This window comes from Gigantopelta aegis, chromosome 4 (assembly GCF_016097555.1).
Source record: "Gigantopelta aegis isolate Gae_Host chromosome 4, Gae_host_genome, whole genome shotgun sequence".
NCBI classification, from domain to species: Eukaryota; Metazoa; Mollusca; class Gastropoda; order Neomphalida; family Peltospiridae; genus Gigantopelta; species Gigantopelta aegis.
Genome location: NC_054702.1, coordinates 16059580 through 16086041, shown reverse-complemented (window position 1 = coordinate 16086041; position 26462 = coordinate 16059580). Strand labels below are relative to the sequence as shown.

Genomic DNA, 26462 nt, shown 5'->3' with positions numbered 1-26462 from the left:
ATTCTCGGGAACTTCCTGGTTTTGGACGTTGGCGCTGTATGGGATTTCCCCAGTTTTTAAAATAGCCATTAGTAAGCCAATCAAAATTCATCTTAACGTGCTGTGACGTCACCATCCCCTCTTGGGAGGGTGACACCTCGTAACTTTGGACATGTTTAATTGAATGGGCCAAAGTGCGCCAGAATTCACTCTTATTCCAACCACGATTAAGCAATACCTCTGTAATTACCTAATTGTATTCATCTCCTTTTTCTATGAAGGGTGTTAAAAGGGATGCTCGCGCAAGGCTTTTGGACTGGTATGCATATTTAAACGATATATTGTAGCCCTGTGCATTCAGGTGCACAATATTGCTTAATATCAACAAGTATAATCATATAGTTAGTGTGTGATTAATACACTAACTGTTTCCTGCAAATTTGTGACACGTTATTATATGATAGCAGAAATCGGGACTCACAGCCATTTTCGTACCATCCCACCACTGCAGTGAATCGACGCCTCTCTGGCGAATTCCTACAGTAGTTGTGTATCCTGCGCAAACCTGGTATTGCTGCGGCTGTGGAGGTGGCAGTAGTAACGTGTCACCCGAATGTAGCGGTCCTGAAGAATCTAGGGAGGTCAAATGTTGCTGGTAACGTACCACATGATTTTCTGGATTCGGATCGGCAATGCAATGTTTCTGTAATAACGTATTCATCCCAGTAAGCCAGGCAATAACCCTGTATACTATTATTTTTCAATACAAAATAAACGTGGCTGCCAAAGTGTCAAATCGATAACTGTTTTTGGGACATGCAATCCATACAATTAACCCCCGTACTGAAATAATAATCGGAGTGTTTTCTTAGTTAATTGGTATTTTCTTTCCGTGGCCTGTACCTGTGGTTCTCAAGATCTGTATTTCAGCACAGCACAACACCTTCAACATCTAATGACTGTCAATTTAGGGGTGTTCTTGATAGGATGCAACCCATCTCGTCCCTACAAGCTGTGCACCCTAACGGCCTTAACGAGGTCACTCACACGGACATATAGATCAGACTAAACTTTTAGACCTTCGTTCAAAATTTTATGTCGAAATTACTTCTTTTTTAAATATTATTAAATAATCCGATCCTCTCTTCTTTCTCTTATTTATGTTTGGACTGTCCTTCTAAAATGCTCCAAATTATATAAATATTCGGCAAAGCAGTCAATACTTTTTATTTTTGGCTTCTAATTTAAAAAAAAATTATATTAAATTCTATTAACTTTTTTACTAATTGCTATTTTCAAAATTCTGCCGATTTTTAACTCTACCCCCCACCCAATCCCGAGTCAGGCCACCGATCTTATTGAAGGTCGGACTCTAGATGGGCGTGTTCGAAAGCCTAGTGGTATATGAGCACGTTAAACTAGTTATCTATCTATCTATACATTACCTAAAATCGTAATGTACATTATCAGCCGTCCTGCCTTATTACTGTAAATAATTCTGTAAAACACCTTTATTAAGTAGACTTTCCCACCTAAAATCACAAACCTGACCAATTACGTAGTCTCAAAGAAAAGAAAATTATCACATAGATATCGTGAGTGGTCGTTTTTGCTCCAACACTAGAATAGGCCTAATAATATGTATTTTTTCTTTGGATTTTTTAGAAGAGAAAAATACTAGAACTCCATTTCGTTCTATTGATGCCAATTGAAATATATTTAGTTAAATAGTTTATTATACTATAAAGTCATTTATGTTGTTTTACAAGTCAGGTTGATGAAAGCGAAGCGCCTTGTCGTAAACTAGAGCGTTTGTTTACACTGTGCATACAGGAGTTGGTCGAAGCTGACGTCACTTCGCCCCAAGCTATAGCACCGGACGCCACTAAAACGAAACAAAATGGCTGCCTCCAATTAGCAGGAATAATCATGTTTTTTCCATTAACTCTAAAATTACGCGTTTTTCATTTCTTAAAGTGTCAGTATGTGTTGGTAGTCCAGGTATGCGTCTTTTCAACACATAAGGCTCTTGTTGGAGTTGACTGTCCCTTTAAGAAGTTAATCTCCATGAATCTGGGAAAATGCCGTTCACCAAAATGAGGTTGAAGATCTTACACAGCATATGAACCATTTGTGACGGACCTGTTTTTAGCATTTCATTATGCAAGTGTAATAATTTCTTTATTATCCACATTATACATAATATTTTGTTTTAATGAATAACAAGGTCCATGTCAAAACGTTTCTTCTTCTTCTCGTTCGGTTTCATATGCTCACTAAACCCTAATATGTGCTGCATCAATGAACTGGATCGTCAAATGGAGCTCACCAGGGCTGCCCCATAGCTTTTCTTTGATGCTAGCGATTACACAGACTGGGGAAGTCGCATTAACTTATGACGTCACTTCCCAAAATGACGACATTCGGTGTGCACGTGAAATCATTATTACGCATATGTAATACTGCTTATATGTCCACGAATATCTTGAACTATGTGGATAATAGAGGATAATAAACGAGTTACAAGTTATTATCAAATTTATGTCCAGAGTGAAATAATTTTCACTTGTCACGAGCTTTATCGGGGACATCAATTTGATAGTAACTGGTGTCGAGTTTATTATTCTATTTATTACCCGAGCTATTTTTTTCTCTAAAAGCCTTTATTTTCGACACACATATGCACGTACATGTGTAGAAACGATATACATGTACAATTTAAATTATGCTAATCCTCTAGTAATTCCGAGTAGATGTGACCCAAATTTAAGATGTCAACGGTCAAGTCTATTTCGCCATAATACAATGATACACTACATGCGTAATGTGGGGTGTTTTTTGTGGTTTTTTAACTTGCTGGAACCCATAAACATTTCAACTTCTCATGAGGACATTTTGCTTTCAAAGTTTTTATTAGTGACAGTCATGAATCAATTTACATTACTAAACATACTGTTGCTTTATAAAAATAATTATCGCTGTGTAAAAACAAATCTAAATTTGTATGACAATTGAAGAAGATGCATTTTAGATCATTTTAAGCCCCAAACATTCCAAAGGGAACCACAGTGGGTGATGTCATCTCATATAATACTTCTGCTGACCTCGAATTTGGCAAATTAAAGGGTAAGGCCATTTGGCTTAGACCAATGGAGGTTTTGTTTGGGTACTATGGTCAGGAGGAAAGGCAAAACGGCAACCTTCAACAACACCCATTAAAAATAAAGAAGTGAAAGATGTTTTATCTTTGTAACGAAACAACTTTCAGGAGTTCCATTCAAGTATGACGACCAATAATTAGTAACACAAAATAAGACGGTTTAATTTTCTGGGCCTTAAGATATATGAAGAAGGCAATTAACAATTTGATGCATCATCACTGTTAAATCTGAATCCTGCTCCTGTTGCCCATGTCTATAAGACTACTGGGTGAAATTTTCACACAATAGTTATTAGTTTTGTGGCTTTGCCACACTGCACAGAAACTGAAAACAAATCAACTGCAATTCCACAGTGTCTGTTATAAACTGTTTAGACAATACACACTCAGGACTATATTTCAGTGTTTGTTATAAACAGTTTAGACAATACACACTCAGGACTATATTTCAGTGTTTGTTATAAACAATTTAGACAATACACACATAAGACTATATATCAGTATCTATTATAAACAGTTTAGACAATACACACTCAGGACTATATTTCAGTGTTTGTTATAAACAGTTTAGACAATACACACTCAGGACTATATTTCAGTGTTTGTTATAAACAATTTAGACAATACACACATAAGACTATATATCAGTGTCTATTATAAACAGTTTAGACAATACACACTCAGGACTATATTTCAGTGTTTGTTATAAACAGTTTAGACAATACACACATAAGACTATATATCAGTGTCTGTTATAAACAGTTTAGACAATACACACTCAGGACTATATTTCAGTGTTTGTTATAAACAGTTTAGACAATACACACTCAGGACTATATTTCAGTGTTTGTTATAAACAGTTTAGACAATACACACATAAGATTATATATCAGTGTGTTATAAACAGTTTAAACAATACACACTCAGGACTATATTTCAGTGTTTGTTATAAACAGTTTAGACAATACACACTCAGAACTATATTTCAGTGTTTGTTATAAACAGTTTAGACAATACACACTCAGGACTATATTTCAGTGCTTGTTATAAACAATTTAGACAATACACACATAAGACTATATATCAGTGTCTGTTATAAACAGTTTAGACAATACACACTCAGGACTATATTTCAATCGCCAGGATGCTCTCTTGTGGTTGTGTCTTTACTTGGTGTTTTAAATATCTGTTGGATTGCCTTCAGGTCTGAAATTGTCATTTCCAGAATACTCTTTTTATTTCCTTTATCCTTCTCAAAAATACTCTTGTCCAATAACCGTGCCATACCCAAGACAAACAGACCTGTAGAAAAATTAGAAGAAAACCCCCCAGAGCATTAAGTAGAATAATAATTAATGGTTTATAATTATAATGTTTGTTTACATCTTCATGACCACAAACAAGTTCGCTTGTAAACCAAATAACAACAAATCTTAACGGAACAGTATCTACCTGGAGAAGGGAATGTCAGCTAGTGTTAAGTTGTGCACTGCTGAAAAATACAAACAAGAATTCTGTGGATTTTAATTTCTTATCTAACATAAACTGACAATTAACTTTTTATTGTTTATCAACACCACTGGAGCACAATGATGTATTAATCATTGACTATTGAATGTCAAACATTTGGTAATTTTGACACAGTCTTAGAAAGGTAACTGTTACATTTTTCCCACAGACAGGATAACACATACCATGGCCTTTGATATACCAGTCGTGAGAAATAGCCCACTGATGGAGAATGATCCTAAGCCGACAGTGCATCAGGCGAGCGCTTTACCACTGGCCTACATCTCGCCCCTATTGTAGTGTTCACCAGGATAGACCCTAAACGTTGCTGATTTTACCTTTAACAACCATTTAATATTGTTTTTCTACAGGTATATGTATACATGGTAAACAAACACCAACCCCAACATATTTAGATCAACTCATCTAACCTCCAGGGAAGAACATTTCCAGCTAACAAATGCCAATTAAGTTTACAAATGTTGTTTTGGCGATCTCAAGAAAGACCCCATCTTACTGTAAACACAGTTGTTTTTTTCACTACACCCCCCGTGATTTTAGACTCTACGACTCTTTAGAATGATAGGTTGTGGATGATGCTTTTTAATATTTTGGGTGTGGGGTGTTAAAGCCATTTATTGTTATGTTTATTGTTACCTGATGATAAGAATCCCACATGAATGAAGAAAGTAACTCTCCTAAAGCCAGTGTATTTCTCTCGTGCCTTTCTACCCTGAATCACGACAAAACTAGCAGCACCCCACAGTACTGACACACCAATCAGCTTACAGCTTAAGCAGTCTCCTTCTTCAAGGGGCACAACTCTTGTAATATAGTGCTTTATGATGGCTCCAGCTTCGGTTACAGTGTCAGTTACCATGTCGACAAAAGTGTGTTTCTCATTGTTTGACAGTCCTGGTGTAACAATATTGGATGAGACGTCCTGCTTCGCTGTGACCAAACTGGAGGCAGAAGGCTGGACACTTTCAGTGGAAAAAGATGGTTTAGAATCAAATGACAGTGGTGATTTCTGATCACCCGTACCAAATATTGACTTTAAATAGTCCATAATGCCGTCAGACGAGTGTCAATTAATTGTTTCTGGAAAGACAAAGAGAAACATAATTTAGAAACGTTTTTAAGATTGACATAAATGTAAAGTTTACATTATTCCTCTTTTTATAAAAAATGTTTTTAAAGTACCACTTACAAAGTTTTTAAAAACAGAATGAATAAATGAACAAACGAATGGATTTTTATTTAATAACCCCACCCTCTGTACTAGCACAAAGGAAATTTGGCCAGTGGGTGTCTGACAAAGGTACGGTATATCAACCAATAAAAGTCTATACAGTTTGTAGTAAAACATAGTGTAAAGATGTTATTTGCATAGATGGAATCTTGTGGCTTGCATGTGTAACATAAATCCTGGTCTAGCTATGTGTGAAAAAAAACCTCACATATGAAAGAAAAGCAGACGACAACAATTCGGATGCTGACTGCACGAACCATGCATAAGAAAACAAACTGAATGCAGTTGGAAGAATAACGCAGTTAGGGACATTGACGTTATTTATTTTTCATAATTTTACTTTTTAGTCAAAATATTTTGTTTAAATTTTCAATATTAAAAGAAATAAAAAGTATTATTCGTCAAATAAATCACCCGGCCTCTATTCAGGGCAAGCTTCTATTTGTTTCATACAGCAGTTTCTAACATACCGGTATTTTAATGGATAACAAAGTCGATCATCTATCTCACATTCTTTTGTTTAGAGACTGTGTGGTATTGAAGATCAAGATTATTATATGTTCAAACTTTTATTAACAAAACCAGAAAACGGGCATACAATAAATACAAATGTACCAAAATTAATGTAATGTTTTAAAAAGTAAAATTTCCACAACTGCCAATGCATTCGCTGTTAAAAGAAAGTTATATTTTTCACAGCTGCTGATGTTGTCACTGTTAAAATAAAGTTAATTCTGACAACTCCCGGGCCAGTGCTTATAAAACGTTTCAATCTTTAATGACATCACACACATAAAATTTGTATGACATTGTCATGACATTACAGTCTCAGTCTTATTAGAGTCTCGAGTCCAGACTCTAAAAGTTTTATAAACACCAGGCCAGATGCTGATGATGATGCTGTCGATATCAATTTCAATACAGACTTCGTCTTCGTCGCCAACGTCATCATCACCGGACAAAACTAGAATAGCAGAAATAGGCAGGCTTCTATTCAAGGCAAGCTTCCATTTTTAAAAAAACTAACCCCTTTCCTTTCTCTCCTACGAATTCCATCTCATTTCTTCTCCCGATCTGGCAACTCCTCCTATCTTTCAACTTCTTTCGCTGTCCACATCCACATCCCAGTCCTTATCTCTCCAACCGCAACAGGTGCTTGTCTCTTGTGGCTATCTGTGCCACACACCTGCCATTCCCCATCAGCTTTTAGCTGTGGGCTTAGTCTGACCACTTCGGGGAGTGTTCAGTAGTTACTTCTGGCATTGTTAAGAGGCACTTGTAACCACCTACTATGCACCCCTACTACCAGCAGTCATTAGTTAGTGCCGTGGGTCAAACCAGCTTTAATAGCGGCAGAGGACGAGGATGCCAGGTGGGTGCAGGGAAATACAAAAAAGACTGCACCCGTGGAGGAAGTTGACACAGGTAAGCGATGCTGTGGACAGCTCAGAAGACAGTCGGGAGGAAACTGACAGAAAGGGTCGAAACAGATCGAAATCGTGGGAGAAATTATAAAGGTTTTTTTATATTAAGATAATGAGAATGATAGGCAGAAGGTGATAGATGAGAAGGATGAATGAATGTGTGAGCCAGCTTTGACGGGATTTGAACCACTGTTGTCAGCTTGATTGTCCAGCAGCTTATCCATTAGACCACGGAGCTCCATTTATTTTGCGACGTTCTGAGATCTGGTCTCTTAATCAAGGCAGGCCTCTAAGTTGACGACAGTCACTTTTCAGACCATTATTTTGGCATTGTACACAATAAATAAAACATATCCAATGGTAATTTTTTTATATGATATATCTGACAAAAGGTACTTTTTTATTTCTTTCATCTTTTAAAACTTAAAATTAATATTTTGTCCAGAATTATGAAAAATTAAAAAATACCAACCTGTAAACAGCGTTGTCTGCTTGTTATAGAAATTTGACAGGGGTCAAGGTTAGCAGATCAGTTTTTATTTTAATGTGGCGAAGTACTGTAATAATATAACTAATTTTTAATTTGAATGACATCAGCATTCTAATGATGTCACTTTGCATCTCCTTACAATAACATTAAACTGGGTACATGACGTTTCCATATTAAAGGTAGACTAAACTCCCAACTCATGTGTTGGAAAGATGCATACCCGGACCACCAACACATACTGACACTTTTAACAAATGAAAAACGCGTAATTTTAGAATTAATAAAAAAACGTGATTATTCCTGCTAACTGGGGGCAGCCATTTTGTTTCATTTTTGTGACGTCAAGCAAGAAAACACTCCAACTATTATTTCAGTTCGTTGGTTAATTTATATACAAAATATAATACAGTTATTTCAACACTTTGACAATGGTGGTTTATTTTGTATTGAAAAATAAACCACATATACACGTTGCTGTGTTACTGGGATAGATATTATTACAGAACATTGCGATGCATCCGCAAAAATCAGGTATGTTTTGTTTCTTCAATTCGAAGACTAATTCCTGACGTGACACGTTAGGTATTACGTAACCACCAGAGGGCGTATTCACTGGGATGGTACAAAATGGCTGCGCCCGTTATATATAATAGCCGTCAAAACAAGGGTGCGAAAAGTGACTGTCGTCGACCTCAGTCAAGGAAAGCCTTTATTCAAGGATTTACGGTAAATGCCGGAGCAACAGCACACGAGGTCAATGAGCTTAACACAATGTCTAAACTTACAGGAGTAAGCATAGAACCATTCCGTAAAGATGTCAAATCGTATACATAGATAATATATTAATGTTTGTAAACATTATAAGTAGTGTCTTGAACTTGAAGAAGTCTACACCAAGGAAAGCGTGAAAGCTGTAACCTATAAAAGTATGCCTGACGATTTACAAAAAAACAAACCGAAACAAAACAAAAAATAACCATACACATTCATGAATTTGTTATAATATGAGCATAATTATGTATTAATGTATGTTGAAATTGCTTCTACAAATTTTATTTATTTTACAAAACTAATTAATATGTTGACAATATTTTATGTCTTCAGTATTTCGGATTATTGCAAAGAACATGTTTTATAATAAACGAGTTAGTCTCCATCATACAGGTTGGACTATACCAATTCAAATCCCATAGGCGACCATGTTAACGTTTGTGTTTAAAAACACTATATGCAATATATCAACCAAACTGTGACCCATAAATATCAGTACTACAACGCCTACCTCAAAGTATTAACTGCAGAAAATGGTACCTTTCATGGCTCATTTTCGGTATAACCAGATGTTTCTGCAACACCCCTAGTTTCGCACAAAATTTTAGTACTTTTTTTTACAGGTACCCCATACATGTTCCAAGCACAAGGCTACTTGACACGGTGGTACTACATCAAATAAAATTGCATACATTTTTAGCCCAGATGAAACTAATTTTTTTTACAACCAACACACTCACATTTATAACCAATCACAGGACTTGTGGTGTTAACTTCTCTATCAAAAGTTGAACTTCGACCCAGCCGGAAATTAATTGGTATAGTGCAACCTACACAGTCTTTTATTTTTAACGAGTTGAGTGTTTTACTAAAACTGCAATCACACTTCCCCATCCGGAATGGGGGGCCAGGGGGGATAATAATAACAATAATAATAATAATAATAAATGTTAAGTAAAATAAAATAAATAATAAATACAAGAAGTTTAAATTTATTTGTAAATAAATGGATGCTGGATTTAGTTTCAAATATAAACAAATAGGAGAAGCCACGGTGACGTCACATGTTTTGATCACGTGATACCGCGTGAGCGCTGGTAGGCAAGAAACCAGTTGACAATACTGGCATTAGTAGTAATGAACAAGCGAATGTTTTTCCGTCAATTAAATCAGTGTAGACTAGTTTTGATGAATGGTATTTTGTCATGGTAATTTCATACGTTGTTGTTAGATGCACAAGTCACTGTAGTAAGGATTATGAAATTAGTTTCATCAAATACAGTGGAAGCGAAACGTTAAACAGTTAAAGCTGACAACAATCAACTTTGCCCATCCCACAACGGAGATCGTCATTTTATACAAGGTTTGTTGTATGTTATTCATTCGTAATACTAATACACGTCAGTATTTATTGAAATGAAAATTGAAAAGATAATAAAAATAAAAATAAAAAATAATAATAAAAGCCCCCACCAAACTGACATGGAAACAAAGATACCCTTAGTTCATCAAGATAAACGTCTCCGGCACGATATTTATTATTGTGATGTTTATTGCTGTGCCGTAACGTTTATCCATTGGATCGAATTTTCCATTTGCAATCACGATTTAATAAAATCAGGCATATGTGCATTATTTAAGAGCCTCAACACGTACAACAACATATTTTAATAAATTTCAGACAAAAATATTAAGTACAATACCTTTGGTAACCTTTCCAGGATTAGATGTTTGAAGATGACACATTTAGACATTTGAAAGCTATTTTTATCCTGGCACATCGAAAATGCGGAATGAAAATATTGCGGAACGAGAATTATTCGTATCAAGCAATAAAAAGAAATATTGTTGAACTGAATGGAATTGATTATTTATTTTGTTATTTATGTTTCTATATATGTGCTTTGTGTGGGTTGCATTATATGCATTATTAATAATAATATCACATTCAAGTTTTGGGGTGTATTATTCTTTTTTATTATTATTAGAAAAATAATGATTGTCAGTACAGGTCATTACTTATTTTAAGGCCTTCATTTATTTACTTTTTTAAAAATTATTAGTATTTTTTTAAAATATTATTATTACAGGCCATTGCTTACATGTGTTTCAAAGGTTTTTCTCTTCTTTTTTTTCTTTAAAAAAAATCTTAGTTTAATTATCATTGTAGGTCATTAGTTATTTTAAGGGTTTTATTTATTTATTTATTTATTTATTATTAATTTTTACTCTTCTTTTTGTTTTAATTTTTTTTTTTTTTTAGCTATAATTACTGGTTATTAGTTATTTTAGGGTTTTTATTTAATTAAAAAAAAAAAAGAATTAATATAAATTTCTTGTAATTAACATGCACAGCGCCCAACCCCACAACCTAAAAAATCATTGATTATAATAGTTTCATTAATCTTTCATAATATTTATATTAATCTTTTATAGCAAGTTCTGGGGAAAGGTGAATAGACACACAAAGAAATGGGGGAAAAACAATTTGAAAGTTAAACTGGCTGTTGAAAATATTTTATACATGTAAATCTAAAATGTTATAATGATTGTCAGCTCCATCTAATTTATTCCTTGAAACATTAATTTAACTACTTTCAAAAATTGTACTATAAGTCATATGTAGTTACATAACAAATCTGCACAGCATTGTAATTACAAAACATGTTCATATGGTTGTGAGGCAATTGTCAACAACACAGTTAATGTTCAAACAGTTAAGTAGGAATCAAAGTACACATCGGTTTAGGCAATGTGCAGACAGGTACAAGGCAGTTATCACAAGCAGCAATTGTCATCAAGTCACACTTATGCATTAATTACAAAACATTGTCATATGGTTGCGAGGTTATCCTCAACAACAGTTGTATTGCACTGATGTGTTTCATTCATACTGTTGATGACAACTGCTGTTCGTGATAATTTATTCCTACTTGACTAATTTAACATGAACTGTGTTGTTGAGGATTGCCTAGTAACCAGATGAACATTTATTGTAATAATTAATGTATAACTGTGACTGCTTGTGATAACTGCCTTGTGCCTGTCTGCACATTGGCTAAACCAATGTGTATTTTGATTCCTACGTAACCATTTGAATATTAACTGTTGTTGAATGTAATTAATTCATAAGTGTGACTTGGTGACAATTGCTGCTTGAGACAACTGCCTCATACCAGTGTGTGTTAAACATGGGTAAGCACACTAAATTACGAATAAAGCACATTAATAACGAATAATGCACATTAACAAGAAAACAACAAGAAACAAGCAAATGTGTGATCTCTTGCTACCCCGTTTCATCTTTCTATGTCTGTCTCCCCCAACCCCCCTCTGTCTTGTGTGTATATAAGTGTGTGTGCGTGTGTGTGTGTGTAATGGAAACATTTATAAATGAAAAAAAACACGTTTTCATTTAGTTAATAATTAAATTAATTATTAAATTAATTAATTAATTTATTATTATTAAATCAATAATTAATTTATTATTATTAAATCAATAATTTATTTGTTATGTTATTTATTATAATTACTAACATTATTCAGTAATTTACTATTATATTATTATTTATTAAGTATTAATTATTTATTTATTTATTATATTATTTAGTTGTTATTATTAATTAATTTATTATTTATTAACTGATTTAAAAAAAATATTATTCATTAATTAGTTTATTTATTATTATTATTATTATTATTATTATTATTATCGTGGAGAAACTCGTGAACCAGAGACGAATAATAAAAATAATCCGATTCCGCCAACAGTTTTCAATCACATTTTAAATATGCACATAATGGCCGGCGGGAATATTCGAGATTTTGTTCGTAACTGACAATTGGATTAATGCAGGATTACTATTTGGACAAACTGTCTATTTATACGTAAAACGTAAGTCGGGAGGTTTTCTTTATACAGTAAGTGTTTATATTTGTTAGTACATCTCATATTTCGCCAAGAAATAATTAATTCCATGGTTGTATCGATTCCGCCTGAAATCTGGGCGGAAAACGCACGCTTGTTTTTGCTATTAACATTGTAAACATCGGGTCCAATAAATGTCAAAATGTTAAAAAACGGACCGTAGATGTTTACCTTGGTGAACTAAGATACCCTGTGAACAGTAGGCCTACCCAGTCAATCGACAAACAACGTTTTATGTAACTTTTTGTTTGTATAGACAGATCCATTATAGTGGGTAAAACAAAAATCTGAATTAATTTTATATTGTATTATGCCATAAAATATGTAGGTGGCTGGAGTATTTATATTTTTAATTAAATAACAGGGAGGTGTGTGTGTGTGTGTGCAATCAAGCATATATATACTGTTTCATATGAAAATGGTTCTGAAATATTTCCATTTATTAATTATATTATATGTTAATTATAATGTTTTACTCTTTTTTTTATTGAAGAAGTGATCCACAGGTGTATTTGTAATGTGTAAGTTGATTTTTTAATAATAAAATAAAAGGTATAAACATTTCAGGGTGGGATTAAAAATAAATAAATAATAATAATAAAACTGGATATTGATCCACAAGTTGGTGATAGCCACCATATTTTATTAAAAACATAAATTATGTTACATGCATTTATTATATAAGTTATCTGAATTTGTTTGCAGCAAATAAAGAAAGAAAAGGGGAGCTGATTGTATTTATAAGTATTATTGTCATCAGTGACAGATGTCAATATGTCTTCACAAATACATTTATGTGTATTCAAATATTTCAATAATATTCAATATATATGTCCTTGACCAACATCTTGGGCTTACATGATACAGTCAAAAAATGCTATAGTTACTAGTACTAATATGTACACAATATAAAACTTTCATACTTATATATCATAGAAATTTACCAATTTTCATATTTTTTTCTAGGTATCAGTGATCCCTGTTTATGGACAAAAAGAGAACCGGCAACTCTTGGATGAAAAATGGGCCTTTCACGATGAATTAAGGGCGTTTAAGTTTTAGGGTGAATTAAGGGATGCTAAGGAGAACACTGGTATCAGATTCAGCGATTCTTTTCTACAGTATCTCATGTTTCTGTGCATAAGAAGGATACCAGAACCTTTTTCACTGACTTTCCAAACTACCATATGCAATATTATTGGTGCTATTCAGTATGTGATGATGACATTGATAACACTTGGATTTAATCCTTTTTTTTTTTACCAGGATCTCTATTTTCTAATAAAAACAGACTTTACAAAATCAATAAAATTATATCGAGAAACAATAGACAACACATATTTATTATTTTCTTTTTCTATTATCATTATAAACCAATGATCAAATGATATTTGCATTGTGTTAATGTGTGTCTTAAATTAAAACAATGTATTGTTACCATTTACAGTAATTTGTTGTTTTAAACTGGTTTATTAATCAGGTTGAAAGTGATAGCCTTTGAAACTGTGCCTCTTGTCAAAGGTAACTGACACTGTTTTAGATTTGAAAGGAAGGAATATTTTATTTAACAATGCACTCAAGTCATTTTAATTACGGATATATAGAGTCGTACATGTTTAGGGATCACACAGATAATATTAGGGAGGAAACCTGCTGCTGTCACACAATGGATTACTCTTTCCGATTAACAATAAGGGATCTTTTATATGCATCAGCCCACAGACAGGATAATAAATAGTGTAGCCTTTGTTACACCACTTGTAGAGCACTGGCTGGAATGAAAAATAGCCCTATAGGACCACCAACGGGAATCAATCGTAGATCGACTGCATATTAAACTATGTCCTGGCCTGCATGGGATTAGGCGATTAAAATAATAATGGCAATTTTATGTACTGTATATATATATAAAAAATAATGCTACAAAATGTTCTGAAGATGGAACCGCAAAGGTGAGGGACCAAGTAAATTTGAGATGTATCCGGTTTAAAAGGCTAAGTTCTGTACTAGCTGTAGCTAAAGGGAGCAATGTATGTGTGGTCATGGAACATGTATGGAAACTAAATTTAGGTTCCTCCATTTTAATACAATGTGTTAATATGTATCCGATATCAGCAAGTTTAAGGAATAAAAAAGGACTTGATAAAATTAATAGTTTTAAAGTTTTTGTAAAGTTTTCTAATAAGATACTTGCTTAAATTTATTGTTGATGAAAAGCCTTACAAATAAACCAGTAGACAAGTCTGATGTGTTATATATATAACTACTGTCTATATATTGTCTACTGGTTGTTCATTTGAAACAAATGTTTATATAATATATATATATATATATATATATATATATATATATATATATATATATATATATGTGTGTATGTGTATCTATATGTACATAATATATGTATATATATATGCATATATATATATATATATATATATATAGATATAGATATGGGTTATTTAAAATTGTTTAAAGAAATAATTTCCTTTAACAAAGTGTAGGCCAATTATTTCTTTTAAACAGTTTTAAATAAAAAATATAGGCATACAGAAATTGATAGCTCTGGTGTATAAATTAATCTGAAACTGCTATTTGTGATGCCCTTTCGCTCGTTAGGTACATTTTAAAACAACTCGTACATAATCTGATATAAATGTATCTAACGGTCACTCATGTAGTAGGGGGGGGGGGGGGATTTAGCTCAGTCGGTTGAGCTCTCGCCTGAGGTGCTTTCGTCGCAGGATCGAACCATCTCGGTGGATCCATTCAACGGATTGGTTTTTTTCTCGTTGCAACCAGTGCACCAAAACTGGTTAAAGGTCGTAGTATGTGCTTTGTATGTGGGAAAGTGCATATATAAAAAATATATGCTAATGAAAAAATATAGTGGGTTTCCTCTGATGACTATACGAGTCAGAATTATCAAGGAAAGGAAATGTTTTATTTAACGACGCACTCAACACATTTTATTTATGGTTATATGGCGTCGGACACAGATATTGAGAGGAAACCGGCTGTCGCCACTTCATGGTATACTCTTCGATTAGCAGCAAGGGATCTTTTATATGCACCATCCCTAGACAGGATAGCACATACCACGGTCGTTGCTATACCAGTCGTGGTGCACTGGCTGGAACGAGAAATAGCCCAATGGGGATCGACCACAGACCGACCGCGCAACAAGCGAGCGCTGTACCGACTGAGCTATGTCCCGCCCCCAGAAATTTTATCAAATGCCGATGATTAATTAATCAATGTGCTCTAGTGGTGTCGTTAAACAAAACAAATTTTAATTCGTGTAGTTTTCTCTGAAAAATATGACCCAAGTTGACTCGCATGTTTGATTTGATGATCCTATATGAATTTATACAAAAAATAGTATTCTCCGGAAACGACAAGTTTACGAATGCATGCACGGGCGAACGGGCGGACGGATGCCATACCATAACTACGACCCCTCAAAGACAGTGTCCCCCACCCTCACTTGAGATGTCGTTCTACAGGCCTGAAAGTTACACATATTTGTAAACTACATCATACATGCTGTCTGTCTCCTATCAACTTCAGCCGATATAATGCTGTCTGTCATAAAATAATCAGTCAAACGGCAGTCTACATGCGCGGACATATGATATTTCCGGATTGTGGTCATCTACAATTATAATTGTGTATTTAAAAAAAAAAAAAAATGTTAGGTGTAATGTATGACATTATTTAATTGGTTACGAAACGGTATGGTACGAACGGGTTTGGACACGAAACATCTAGAAACCGTTTTTCTTTGTGTTTATACATTTGCCGTCAACTGCATGATAATCAGCACGTATTATTACCGGTCAAGTGGCGTCAGTAATTCATTGCGAGTCACGATAGACCTGAACTACGATAGACCAAGAGTTATACTAAACACAGGTTAAAATGGCTGTTTCACCTTACGGCAACTGGAAGTCGCCAATTTCTAGTAAATTTGTCACTACAAGTGGTGTCGGCCTGCAAGAACTCCGAGTGGACACAAATTCACAAAACGCCGGTAAGTAATATTCTCGGAACCGAACATACGGGTACTTCGGCCTTATCCGCCATTGTTTATCGCGTGACGCGGTGAAGCTGGCCTCAGATTACAGTTATCTTCCCATTTGGTGTGTGCAAATGTGTCTGTAGCAGGCCTGCAGTACGAAAATATAGGTTTTCTACTACTTAATATATAAATATGGCTTCCCCCCCCTACCAAGATTGTCCCTACTACTCAAGATTTTGCTCCCTACCTCACTCCAGATATTGTACCTGCGGACATGTAATAGCCCCAATGTATAATGTATTAAACAATGAAGGTATACTTGTATCTTGGATACATACATATATACGCATACATGTGTTTAATATATATATATATATATAGACAAAACTACATATATGTGGTTTTCTGATTTCTGTATTCCACGAGTGTATTTCCTGCAGGAAACCCCCATGCCGCAGGGGGTTTCCGGCAGGAAATACACTCGTGGAATACAGAAATCAGAAAACCACATATATGTAGTTTTGTATTTATTACATACCCTAAATTGGAATTTCAAAATTTACACAACTAGGTCAGCTGTGTTACTACGTGGACCAAAGAACCACCAATTATTACACATAGGAATATAGTTCTATTTAAACAATAAACAGAAATAAGAAAGAACGAGTGAAAAGTTCCCTATAATTTTAATGATATTGTTTGAAATGCCTTTTAAAGACAATGTAATAGCTAAAATTCACGAACAATATAATATTTAATTTGCTCGTAATACGTCAGAAAACCTTCGGCGTGCCAGTTTTATCAACGAAGAAAAATGTCAAGAATTGTTCACTCAGTGTCGTCGTCATCGGTGTGTTTTCTTTTATTGATGTTCATGGAATTATTCGTTGCTGAAAAGTTTAAGTTTATATTAAATGTGCCTCCATAAATCATCGCTCCACTGAATAAACACTGGATTGTTGTGGGCTGTAAACTGTCTGAGGAGATTGAATCCTAGGTGCCATACCACATGACACGCTAATGGCACATGCTAGCTCTAAGTGTTTACATCCAGCAATGGTGTTTTATGTAAACTATCTCTGGCTGGGTGTTTTGGCTTACAAAGAAATAACAACGCTGGCAGAAGTAGCTAGACGTAATTGTTTACGCATGACAATGTCCAGTCCGTTGGTGGTAATCTGAGATGGACTGCCGCCAATGGGGGTGGGGAGCTGGAAGTGTGTAGTGGATAGACATCTGGAATGTGTGTGTGTTGTTAACTAGTTGCTGAATAAATGTCGGTTATGTAAATAGTTTAATCAGAAGTGATTGCAGAGTTCATTTAGTTTTACAGAAGAAACACGCAGTTGAGAAAATATTAACTGAACAGAGACAGAGAAACTAGTTAAACAGGAAAGTTGTTTTCCTTATTTTAGTCTGAATAATTATAATGTGTATTTGAGAAAAAATAATATAATTAAATTAATTTGTCGGGGGCAGGACGTAGCCCAGTAGTAAAGTGCTAGCCTGGTGTACGGTCAGTCTAGGATCGATTCCTGTTAGTGGAATCATTGGACTATTTCTCGTCCCAGCGAGTGCTTCACAACTGGTGTTACAGACCATGATATGTATACTACTCAAAAGAATTTAAGGGTCAGACAATATTTTCGACATTATTTTCTGAATGTCAATTATATTAGCTAGACCATAATGTCACGCATGGTATTGTTCCATTTTGACGAAAGTGGGTCTAAGCAACCCATAAATGAATTAAAATCCACTGTCATTGACACTGTCGACTAGTTCTAATGGCGAAAACATGCTTACATTTGCACATAAATTAGGGCGAAAGCGAAAGGTCTGCTAAGTGCCCATAACTTGCTTTTTCACAAAGCGCTTCATTTGCACGCTTTGCACGTGTATTCCATGTTCCCAATGCTGAATTTCTGTATAATTGGAGCTTGCGTTCGTGTACGGTGCACACTCCAAATTCGACAATGGTACGACTTCAACTGACTATCGAAGATCGAGGAAGGGCTATTGCTTGGCTTCAGGATGGCAATACGCAAAGAAATGTTGCTCTGAGACTTGGTGTCAGTCAGAGTGTCGTTGGCCGACTGTGGGAACGGTACCAAGCAACGAATTCTGTTCGAAATCGTCCACGTTCGGGAAGACCCCAAAGCACTACAAATAGAGAGGACCGGTACATCACCAATATGGCTCTACGTCAACGCACAACCACTGCACGCCGATTACGTGACAATCTGCGGACTGCGACTGGAACTCGAGTGTCTGATCAAACCATACGCAATCGTCTGAGAGCCAATAATCTACGCTGCCGTCGCCAGGCTGTTCGACCACCACTCCTACCACGTCACAGAACGGCCAGACGTCACTGGTGCACGCTTCATCTGCGGTGGCAACGTGTTCAGTGGGGTCGAGTGATGTTCACTGATGAGTCCAGGTTTAGTCTCCAGTTCAACGACGGTCGGGTTCGTGTCTACAGACGTCCTGGGGAGCGCTTCGCTGACGTTAACGTTAGACAACATCACCGGTTCGGTGGTGGCAGGGCCATGGTGTGGGGCGGCATCTCTATCCACCACAGGACCCCCCTCTATGTGGTGGATGGCAATCTGAATGGAATCCGCTATCTGAATGAGATTATCCGGCCGTTGGTTCTCCCAGGTCTTCAGCAGATTGGCGGCGGGGCAGTTCTGCAGGATGACAATGCCAGATCCCACCGCGCTAGGGTGGTAACGCACTTTCTCAGACAACAAGGTATCGCCAGGATGGATTGGCCAGCATATTCGCCTGACTTGGACCCAATAGAGACCTGGGACGAATTAGGCAGGAGAGTTCGGAATAACCATGCCCCTCCGGCCAACCTTCATGATCTGGGTCAACTTCTTATGGCAGAGTGGCAGGCCATTCCCCAAGAGTTCTTCAGACGTCTGATCAACAGCATGAGGCAACGATGTGTCGAGTGTATTCGCACCAGGGGTGGATTCACACACTATTAAACGAATGTTCTGATGTGTAAAATCCATGTTTGACAACCTTCAACTTTGACAGCATGTCATGTGACTTTCTTGTATACAGTTACGTTTATTTGTGTTTTTTTGTAAATATGGAACAATAAATAAAAAATTTGGTGTAGTTTACATCATCAATCTAATACACTCTGAAACTTATTTGGTTATAAATTTTTGACCCTTAAATTCTTTTGAGTAGTATACTATCCTGTCTGTGGGATGATGCATATATTAAAGATCCCTTGGTGCTAATGAAAAAAAATAGTTGCCCATAGTTTCCTCTCTGAAATATATTTGTGGTCATTAACTACATGTCTGACACCACATACATGTACATGTGTAGTTGTGTTGAGTTTGTCATTAAATATAAAATTCCTTTGTTTGTTTGTTTGTTTGTTTGTTTCTTTTAAACATGGTTCCCATATGCAACAACCTTAGTTAAAAATTATGGTCGAGCTATGTCTGTATTTTGTAGATAATTTGAATATTATATAAAAAATTAAGTTAAGTTGCAATTTAAAAAGAAAATGCCTGGGAATTGTTTATTGTAAAAAGGATGCGGGCCCAAAGATGATAAATGTTTTATGACCATATGCAATAAAATATTTTAATTTACTTAGCACAGAGGGAAATTAGTTTATATTATTTCAAAGGCATCATCACATGATTGTAACTTTTCTAGTCATTGTATATTTTATAGACATTATATAATATTTGACATATAGTTGAACATGAATAAGTAGATAAAGGTAAAGTATTTTTTCTTTAAATCGGAGTCCGTTCATGGTAGTTCATATTATAACTAATTGGTTAGAAGAAGCGACCCCTTTATATAAATGGCATAAAATAAATATGCATACTAATAATAAATATTGTTCATTGTAGTAGTTGAAATGTATGCACATTCATATTTTCTGGGCTAAAATATCTAGATATTACTACATTAACTGGAATAATTGTAACATTTCAGATGTTCCAATGATGAGGGATCTCTGGTCATTATAACAAAGTGGTTACTGCTATTTAAATAAAATGTGTGTGTGTACATGTATATCATTCTACGAGCGCATTAGACAAACATTATACTTAATCACGCACCAGCTCAATGCTGATGACAAATGCATTAAACTGTATTTAGATATGTTTTACACCTGGTCTTATTGTACTTAATGGCATTCACTGTTTTCATTATTATAACATCAATTTATTAAATATTTTAATCAACAGTCTTTATTCAATTAACAAATTAAAATGTTTTCAAAACATTGACAATCAAAACATGAAACTATACCTGAAAATGTCTTATTTTTAATCTACAATTACCGCAATGTATTTGCAATTTATATATGATAAGACTAGCAGAGTAGTTCATTCCTGTACACTCATGCAGTATATCACCCATGTCAGCATAGATTAGTGGTACAGGCAGATGTGATGGGATATATGATTGATCGCCCTTAGTGGACCCATCGCCTTTTATTTTACTTCAACCAGTGCCCAGGACTTGTACATTAAATACTGTGATAACTATGATTTAAACAACTTCCAGATCAGGTTGCCGGGGTCTGGATTAAAAATTAACGTTGCGGAAAGACACTGGCTTAAGATGTGATAATAATACAGCTCAGATTTTAAGATATCACTTGCCGGATTTGTTTCGAGTTGTGCTGTGTCATAGCCAGCTTTGTTTTGTAGATCCACATAGTCACGATCATGGCGGGACACACACACCTTCCCACCTATGCCAAATTGAATTCTTAGGGGAACAAAAATAACAGTTAAAAGTTGATACACAACTATCCACAAGCACCAAATGCCAAGAGTTTGAGGATTTAAAAAAAAAAAAAAATGCACTGAACATGGAATATGTGATTTTAACAATTCATTAGCCATAGTAAAACACCTACCAGCCCTTCTCCTGTGTACTGTACACTGGTGCTAATAATACTACAAGTAGAACATAAAACCAGAATCCAACATGACCAAAACACTTTTATAATCACTCAAATAATTAGCACGCAATTTGTGAAATATTTGTGCACATAACATGTTAAAACTATCCCAGTAAATTAATTCCATTTAATGTACAACTGCAAAATTTAAAAATACAAACTTTACTTTCTACAAAATAGGGGGTTTCTAATTAACACATTTATTTTTATCTCAAATGCCACGAGACGCCCTACGTTTTGCTGCTAAAATAAAATGCAAGGTACCACACGTTATATGTGTTGCCTGAGTAAATCGATACATTGTTTTTATCAGATAAATGTTTTATTACAAAATATTTACATTATCAACAATGAAATCTAATTTTGTGAATTTGACTGTTGACCATTTGCATTTCGCCAACAGTGGTAGGGTAGCCAGGATTGTTTATTGGGGGTGAAGTGGAGATAGAGGGCACTGCTTTTACACATGTTATGGGGTGACATGCATTATAAAAGTTGGTATTGTGAAAAAAGAGGTATATTCGAGAAGGCAAGGTCCTCTTGTGCCCAATCCCTGGCTACCCGGATACGCCAGTGCATATATGTGCAATTTAAAGTATATCGATCAATAGATTTTGGTTTCAACACGGGTACCTTTAGTAGTATTACTTGCATATTTAAAATGTACTCAACAAAATGAATTAAGGGACAGTAGAATTGTGGTAATTATTTGCTAATGTCATATTATTTTAATAAGTTTTTATCACATATAACTTCTAAACATTGTTTCAGTAACATCTGACCTATGTTACATGCAAACATCTTACACACGATGAGATTTTTGTAAAACCTACGAAAATGCGCATTCTGCTAGGAATTATTACACATTGATTGTAAATATATTTGTCATTTTATTCTCTCTAAATTGCTGTTTAAATCATTAAGTTGAAGAACATTTGTTTTAGAACATGTCAAAATGTAGACACTTTAGAACGAATGAAAACTTTTAAGGAAAAATAGTTACTGGCCCTGTATTCATTTTGTTTTGTTAAATTACTGTGTATTAAAAATCATTAAATGTATTAACTTATTTTAACGGTTGATTATTAATTCAGTCAGTAGCTCAACACTACAGATGGAGCAGTTTACTCTGATAGCTTACATTTCGTATTTAATTAGTATAACAAATGTATCTGTTATAACTGATTTTAAGGCTTTGCTTTGTTTGACAAATTGTTTTTCTAAAGTTGTTAAGAGCTTCTAGGAACCTGCTACAATACCAGGGAGCCCAATTCACCATCTCATTGTAGGATAAGGTTACTGTACACACAGCTGGAAACACCCATGACCATTTCCAGTGTCTGCCATCCAAAGATAATTTGTTATTGTTTACAATTACTTCCTGCCGCCAGTACATTTTCAAAGTATTAACAACACAGACCCAATTAGGTGTCTCAGAGCTGCTGTGAAATTAAACGTTTACTGTATGTCACGTGGACTCACTGCAAGATAACATTATTCTTGACTTAGATTTCACACAATGTGTCACATATGCTGGAATGTAAGAAAAACTGTTTCTAAAATAAAATGCTCTGGCATGCTGGTTGGAGCTGTTTGTGTTCAAGTTCCAGGAGCCAGAATAAATTAAATAGTTCTTCATCAAATTACATCATGATTTATTATTATTAGCAGACACAACCTTTAAGGTTTATACTAAAACAAATAACTGCTAGCATCTAAAAGCAAAATATTTAGCAAAAATTAAGTTTCCGATTTTTAAGTGCATTCCAAAGTTTTCAGTGCGGTTTTCTCAGATTGAAGTAGAAAGAAGATAAGTGGTTCTGGCACTAACCCCTCGATATCGCGAAGGGCATTGCCGATAACCATGTGCTATAAATAGTAGCGTTGAATACGGTATAGTTCCGGCAGTTGAGTTGAATACGGAAAGTTGTATTCAGTTGTATTCAGAGCTGTATATATATATATATATGTGTTTCTGTTTTTTTTTTTTTAATTTACTCTGTTATGAATCGATGTAATTTGGTGGTTGTGGCACATTTGTAGATTTTGCTTCTGTTCAAGTTAAAGGACTTACCTTTTTGCATCTACATGTCATTTTATGGTATTCTGCAGTTCTTCAGTTTATGTGTGTGTGTGTGTGTGTGTGCACATGTGTGCACACAATCTGCTTCAGCAATTATCTGCAATAAAATGAATGGTGATCGCCATATTTGATATTTGTTTTCCTTTCTAAAAAACACTGTTTCACATGGAGAATAATATGGCATTTAACCATCTCGTTTATACATTTTCCTAGAATATGCTACATAAGTGCATCTATACAAGAGGTAAGTTAAATATGTGTAGTCTAGCAGAAGGCATATTGATACAGATCAGTTTACTAACAGTCATGATAATTGCCCCATCTCCTTTCTTCACCTGTATCTTATGAAAAATTAGTTTTGTACATATTACTTAAATTTTAATTGCAATAATTCCAATACAGCCCAAGACAAAATGCAATATCCACTGACTAGGTATAAAACGACACTAATATATATATATATATATATATATATATATATATATATATATATATATATATATATATATATGCATGTGTGTGTTAAACATTATTTACTCAAGTAAGTTTTTGTTTTATTAATAAATATACCATGTTAAACCCTATTATTAAAACAGTTATATGTTTATTCGATGAGGTAACACTATGTTTTAATAAGTTGTAGACCGTGACATGAAAATAATATGGGAGTTATTAATTGCTACCCTAACTTAGATTATGGGGGACAATTTAAAATATTAATATTCACATGCCAAAGGGAGCTATATATTATTCTCCTTGAACTAATCTCAGGGGAGTGATGGGTAGCTAGAGAGAGATATAACTCCCCTTAGATGACAAGGTCTGAGGTTGCCTATATTTTATTATTGCTATTTTCTTTTCGCCTGCATTCAACCGGTAAGGAAGGCCAACATCATGAGATAATTTCACAATCTGTAAAAACAAAATCATTTCATTATTTCAAGAAACATTTTTTTTTTAAAGAATAAAAGAATGTATTCAGTGGAACATTTTCACTGTTGCCAATACATCTATATAATAAGAATGACAATAATAATACTGTAATTTAAAGTTGTAAAGTAACAACTTTGCAATTGTTTAATTATTACATTCTATTTGGAAATAAAATAATTATGTTAAATCATAAAAATAATTATCTTGAATCATGCATATAAATTTTATTATTATACATACAAATTATATATTTTGTAGCCCACATCATAATTATTATATTAATAATTATCTTATCATTTCAAAGTTGTTAAAATTTATAATTAATATTACCTTAAAATTGCATCAACAAAAATTGTTCTGCCCAACCTGCCTCTAGTCAGGTCACCTCGACAATATAAGCTATACGAAAACATGTCTGTAATAAATATAGACTCTACTAATTCATATTCCCGTTGTTTGTTTCTCTTATATGACAACCCAAGCTGCTATAATACTCGTAAGACATGCTGCAACTATGTGATAGCTACAAAAAATAAATGACAATATGCAAGGCATGCAAAAAGTTAATATGATAACTTTATTCTATATAAAACAGTAATCACTAAGGCTTTGCTTCACCCCCAAAGACACGGATGATCGGTAACTAGGCCGTGTGACGTCACGCCGGTTCCGAGAATACTGACTGATAAACGAAACGCGCATATTTATTCTTCTTCTAGTAAAGGCAGAAAAATTGTTTTGATTAATGACACCACTAGAGCACATTAATTTATTAATCATCGGCTATTGGATGTCAGACATAGGTAATTCTGACAGTCTTTTTTCATTAGTAGCAAGGGATCTTTTATATGCACCATCCCACAGACAGGATAGTACATACCACAGCCTTTGGTATATGAGTCCGAGCAGTGGCGTAGGAAGGTGCCAAAAAGTGGGGCACACACACACACACATATATATATAAATATAAATATATATAAACCATTGCTGCTGCTACTGGATCAAGAAAAGTGGGGGAAGAGGCTCATGTGCCCCTTGCCCACCTCCCCTGCCACTTCCTACGCCAGTGAGTCGTGGTGCATTGGCTGGAATGAGAAATAGTCCAATGGGCCCATCGACTGCCTCGCCCACTTCTGTGTCATGTTTTGTTTGTTTATTTCTTATTAATTTTTTATTATTATTTATATAACAGATAAATCAGTCTCTACCAATAGGATTCGAACCACACACCCATAGCACTCTATCGACTGAGCTAATAGGGAAATTCCCACTACAAGAAACAAAATAGTCAAATATGGCCTACTGTTGTTTTTTTTCAAAATAGAAAGCCTAAATAAATATGGCCTGCTTAAAAATAATATAGTCTGCTGGAAATAAGATGGCATAGAGTGAGGGGAGGATGTATTTTAAAGCACTATAGACTTAAATTGTAATAGAATCATAAGCTAAATAAAAGCTGAGATAATCGTACATATATCTGTATCTTAAAATGACCTGCAATCTTTTTAGTTGGTTTTAGCAGGTCAGTTTCTATTCCACTTGCTAGGTCTAAAAAATGCACTGCATATTGCTTTTTGCAGGTGTTGTTTCGAGCCTTAATCATAGTCACTTCGTACCCAAGTCATATCGTACCATCCATTTCGTACCATGCTGCCTGGTCATTTCGTACCTTGGTCTTTTCGTACCATTGCAAAAAGTCATTTCGTCCCCTAGTCATTTCGTACCATTGTGAAAAGTCATTTCGTACCCCAGTCATTTCGTACCCTAGTCATTTCATACCAGTATACAGAAAACGAATCGACTATAGCATAAAAGCAGTGTGGGGTTTTAGTTGTTTTTCTTAAACTTTATTTGGACAGTTTGAAATTCAGAACATGTTATTGTGCAGCATATCGTTATTGATACCCATAATACCTGTCAACTGTTATTTCCATTTTACCTGACGAGCC

The 26462-nt window shown here is 34.7% G+C and overlaps 2 protein-coding genes across 5 annotated transcripts in view; one reads left to right on the top strand and one right to left on the bottom strand.

The window, feature by feature from the left end:
- Positions 1–2872: 2872 nt before the first annotated feature.
- On the bottom strand, positions 2873–23872 carry LOC121372718. Of its 4 annotated transcripts, none has more exons than XM_041499197.1 (3): positions 23572–23872; positions 5306–5749; positions 2873–4441 (listed from the first exon to the last, which is right to left on the bottom strand). In XM_041499197.1, exons 2-3 carry the CDS (start codon positions 5715–5717, stop codon positions 4272–4274), a joined length of 582 nt encoding a protein of 193 aa, XP_041355131.1. In that variant the 5' UTR covers positions 5718–5749; positions 23572–23872; the 3' UTR covers positions 2873–4271. The 4 variants fall into 4 exon arrangements, with proteins under 4 accessions (XP_041355131.1, XP_041355128.1, XP_041355130.1 ...); XM_041499194.1 differs by lacking the exon at positions 23572–23872 and adding an exon at positions 16448–16586; XM_041499196.1 differs by lacking the exon at positions 23572–23872 and adding an exon at positions 10289–10349.
- The window catches only part of LOC121372717, a 24306-nt gene continuing 14099 nt past the window's right edge, over positions 16256–26462 (top strand). The window contains exon 1 of the mRNA XM_041499193.1: positions 16256–16546. Within this exon, the coding sequence (XP_041355127.1) occupies positions 16435–16546 (112 nt within the window). The 5' untranslated portion in view covers positions 16256–16434. The remainder of the gene's footprint in view (positions 16547–26462) is intronic.